Below are 4,246 nucleotides of genomic sequence, written 5' to 3' on the forward strand. Positions count from 1 at the left end.
TCGGCCCATGACCCCTTGGACACGCCCCGTGGCATCCCGGCAAGCCTCCCAACGCCTAGCACCACGGTCGGCCCCGTGGTCTCGGCAGCGCCAAGTGACAAGCGAGCATGCGCCTCTGTCGCCCCACCGACAATCAGTGCCAGCGCCCAGCGGCTGGCGAATGCCATCAGCGCCGCGCGCACCGGCAATGCCGCGCGCGCAGACCCAATGCCAAGCACCAGCGCCCCGCCGCTGGCAGATCCAAATAGTGCCGCGCGCGCCCACAACAATGCGCGCGCAGACCCTGATGCTCAAGACAAAGTTGCTGCCATCGGACTTGCTTCCATAGAAGACTAAGTCCTTTTCATTGTAATTATAGAGTAGTTTTACTTCATTCATTTTCAGTGTGCTTCTACAGCTTTCTTAGGTCAACTCATGTAACTTTGGTTTATTTTTTTTAAGCATTATTAAGGGGGACCAAAGCATTCAAACATTCAAGCATTCAAACAATTCTCTGTACTGGTGTCTCTCCCCCCGACACCGCATTGCATCTTGTAATAGCTTTCATCATCATCAATACAATCATCAGCTTTCATCATCAATTGCTCATTTTCCGCTGCTCAATTGCTCACGACATTGGTTTTCCCGTACGGTACTGACAATCTAGTCTAGCGTACGGCGAGGACCTCAGTTGGCGCATAGCAACCGCACTGACATCGGTTGCTTAGCCTTACGTCACCCTTCCAAGAAACTTCAGGAAGGCGTCGCGTAACAGTAATTATGTAATTGTTTTTTTTACCTTATTTTTGTTGCTCAGAGTTAAATTGTGCGTTATTTTGGTTCCGAACTCTTTAATTGATTGGACTCTCGACTAGATTTCTTTTGAATTATGACCATACCCTTTTTTTGCATTTCGTAAATAAATAGTCAATCAAGTACATCTCAACTTCAAATTAAGTCTATTCAAGTCCATATCTTTCCAATACTAAATAAAACATTCAAATGATTTATCAGACTCAAATTATTTTTACACTAACCGTTAACCTATCACAACTCTCTTATTTTATCCAAGTTTAAAAATGTTTGGACTTTGCAAAAGGAACATAAACAAAGTTAACTGTAAAGTAATGGAATGGTAGTACATGAAAAATGATACAGTACTAGGAAAAGGCAGTTCAATGACTAATAGATAGATTTCATGTTGGAAGAACAAAAAGCTGAGAAATCTTTTAGCTCAGTTTTGTAAGTTTAGGTTACTTACAGAGGAGACATAAACCTACTTTAGCATGTCAATATACAGTTCTTAATGGCAGCAGTTAATTACTGTAATATCCACAGAAAGCTTCTCGTCATGCACACCATATTAACCTCGAGATCCTGGTTATGATCACACATTTCCAAGTGCCCTTATTAACTTGGTGAATATGTCTTTCACAGGGACACATGTAACATAAGGCAGAGTCATGTCATCTTTTGCAGCATTCTTGTCACCTACATCATGGTTGCACTTTTGTCCATCGCCACGAAAGAATGTTCTTGGTCCGTTGTTTGACATGTTCGGCTTCTTAGATGCAGAAGAGGTTGTGTAACAGACAGGAGTTCTCTTTGATGTTGTCCAAACAAGTTGAGGCATTCTTCTCTTGTTTTTCAGCTGATCCGAGCTCCCTTTCTTAACAAGAATTATTTCAGAACTATCATCTAATACTTCTATGTTGATGGGGTGCCCTACGATTGCCTTTCCGTTTAATCTACTCATTAAAGAAACAAGAGGAGTAGGCTCTCCTCTATAGGTGCCTTGAACTGTCATATCCACATCTATTAATGTCTTCCGCGTGCACGTGGTGAACTTTGAACTAAGGCTTTGGCTGCTGGCTTCCTCTGTGAGAGAGTTCCCTGGACTAGGCCGAGAGTTGTGATTGAAATCCCGTGACAAGGTTTCAAATGATTCACTACTTCTTTCAACTGATCTGCTCCTACAATGTTGATTATGCATTTTCCTTTTGTTGACTGCTGGACGACTGAAGCTCATCTTTTTTGGTCGCAATGTATAGTAACCTGAAGATGTCTCCATATGTAATTTACTACAATGATTGTTAAACATAAATCATATGATGTTAAGGGATATTCTATGATGCAAAATTTTCTAGAATTGAAGTCACCAGTTAGTTGCCTCAGCTATTTCACTGGTGGGCATTATTATTATTGAATAGAAATATAAGGCACAATCATTACGTACTTAAATATATGAGAAAGACAAGAAGTTAGATTATCATTAGAAGGATTATACAGATGCATGTACACAGCTCCATAAGACCGATTATACAGCTCCAGCTAGAGATGAATCTAATTAAGTAAAGACAGATAGAGCTTCCTCAAATGTACAATCATGTAAGATGATGTTTCAAAACCATAAACAAAAGGATCAAACAAAGAAGCAGAGGAGAGGATAAACATTAACCTGCAGATGCAGTTGTCTCACTCTTCAAGGAACTCGTGGACTTGGAAGATGAATGATTACTATTAGAGGGGGGAATTATCTTTGATGATTGAGAATGAACTGATTTCTCCAAAAATGGTATAGCACATCTGTTTCTCTTTGTTCTCTCGACACTTTCTCCATATGTTTCACCATCTTTATATCCAGAAACAAGTAGTGTAAGAGGTCAAATAACTGAAATTTTACCAATTACGAGTAACGAGGAATTGGCAGTCTAGTATATATATGTGTGGCAATACCTGGCATTTTCAGTTTCTCCTGTTGTTGCTTCTCAAGTTGAAGAGCATGAAGAATTGCATCTTCTCGTAGTGCATACTTGAGCTTTTTATTATACATATAAACCTTGGATGATTCGGCCTTTTTGATACAATCATCAAACTCGCCACATCGAAATGCCTTTACGCGACTGGACTTCTCCAGGTTGTACCAGTACCTGATAGTAATTAGTTACACACTAACATGATTTGCTGATCCTAAATCAACAAAATATTATTAGGCATAGTTTTATCCTTTTCTCTGCTTCCTAGGTGCTCAAGAAGCTGTACACGAATCCAATTTACAAAAAAATCAACAAAATAAAACCACAAGAGAATTACAATACAAACTACGCTCAAGTTAAGCTGCAAAAGAGAAGTTTCTATGATTAGGACACAAAGGCCACAATTCCATTTCATAACATTATTGCTTATTGTCTAAGAAGCAAAACAAAATAACATTTATCCCTCATTTCTTGAACATAAAAACATTCAAGGAAATGGTAAAACGAGAAATTATGCTCTCTTTATTCTTATTTTTTTAGCAGCAAAAGGCAGCTGTTCATGTAAAAACTTAATATAATACCTTAATGTTTTTCTAATTTTTACCAAGTAAAAACAAAGGGGTACTCAAGAATTTCATATTGCAGCTTCTAACAACACAGAAAGCACACAAAAAATAAGGAGATAAGACATACACAGAAGCATTATCTCGACCAAGAAGCTTGATGGGAAATCTTGAACTGAAACTATTAGGAGAAACAATCCCAGTAGTTGAGATTTCATTGTTACACAGTATTTTCCCTGGCCACCATGTTCCATTTTTCCTCTGCACCCAAACTATACTTCCTGCGCTGCAGGTTTTTTCTCCCATTTTTCTCTTCTGAAAACCACAAAATGCACAAGATTTCATAAGTTTATCCTTTAGCTTGGTTTTACTACTACTTCATCATTATCATAAAGAAAGTTGCAGAGCCAAGAATAAAGCATCCAATGGCACTCTGCTACCTGTTTTTTTCTTTTTTGAATGTACGATAAACGTACCGTTGCCTCTCTTTTTTGGTTTGTCTTTTTCTAAGAAGATGGAGGGAAACTATTGTGTGATACTGTATTATGAGTATCAAATTTTTATTCTAAAAAATGTACTACACTTTAAATTTTGACGCAAGCCAAAATTTAATATACTACTCGATTGGTCAATTTTTGCATATTTTAAGTTTAACCCATACAAAATTTCTTTCCAACGTTTACAGTCAAATTTTTCTATAACATGATTGTTATATATCTGTAGTAGTATTTGACGTTTAAAAATTGTCTTGGTATTATAGACAAAAATTATCAGAAAGTTCTTTTTCTAATGTTACACATAAAAGATAAAGAATTATTTAAATATAAAATTCTAGAAGATATGCATATTTCACTAAGTACATATTAAAGAAAGATAATATATTATTAATAAATTCATAACCAAATGTACATAGATTTAAAAAGTAAGGCACACATTTTAAAAATATTA

The 4,246-nt window shown here is 37.2% G+C and overlaps 1 protein-coding gene across 2 annotated transcripts; it reads right to left on the minus strand.

The window, feature by feature from the left end:
* Window positions 1-1,099: 1,099 nt before the first annotated feature.
* On the minus strand, window positions 1,100-3,716 carry LOC107793023 (uncharacterized). Of its 2 annotated transcripts, none has more exons than XM_075246912.1 (4): window positions 3,429-3,716; window positions 2,716-2,882; window positions 2,438-2,611; window positions 1,100-2,034 (listed from the first exon to the last, which is right to left on the minus strand). In XM_075246912.1, the coding sequence occupies exons 1-4, from the start codon at window positions 3,641-3,643 to the stop codon at window positions 1,367-1,369; spliced, it is 1,224 nt and encodes a 407-aa protein (XP_075103013.1). In that variant the 5' UTR covers window positions 3,644-3,716; the 3' UTR covers window positions 1,100-1,366. The 2 variants fall into 2 exon arrangements, with proteins under 2 accessions (XP_075103013.1, XP_016470778.2); XM_016615292.2 differs by having other exon boundaries at window positions 2,716-2,909; window positions 3,429-3,714.
* Window positions 3,717-4,246: the final 530 nt, after the last annotated feature.

The sequence above is a fragment of the Nicotiana tabacum genome, chromosome 23, assembly GCF_000715075.1.
Source record: "Nicotiana tabacum cultivar K326 chromosome 23, ASM71507v2, whole genome shotgun sequence".
Lineage (NCBI taxonomy): Eukaryota > Viridiplantae > Streptophyta > Magnoliopsida > Solanales > Solanaceae > Nicotiana > Nicotiana tabacum.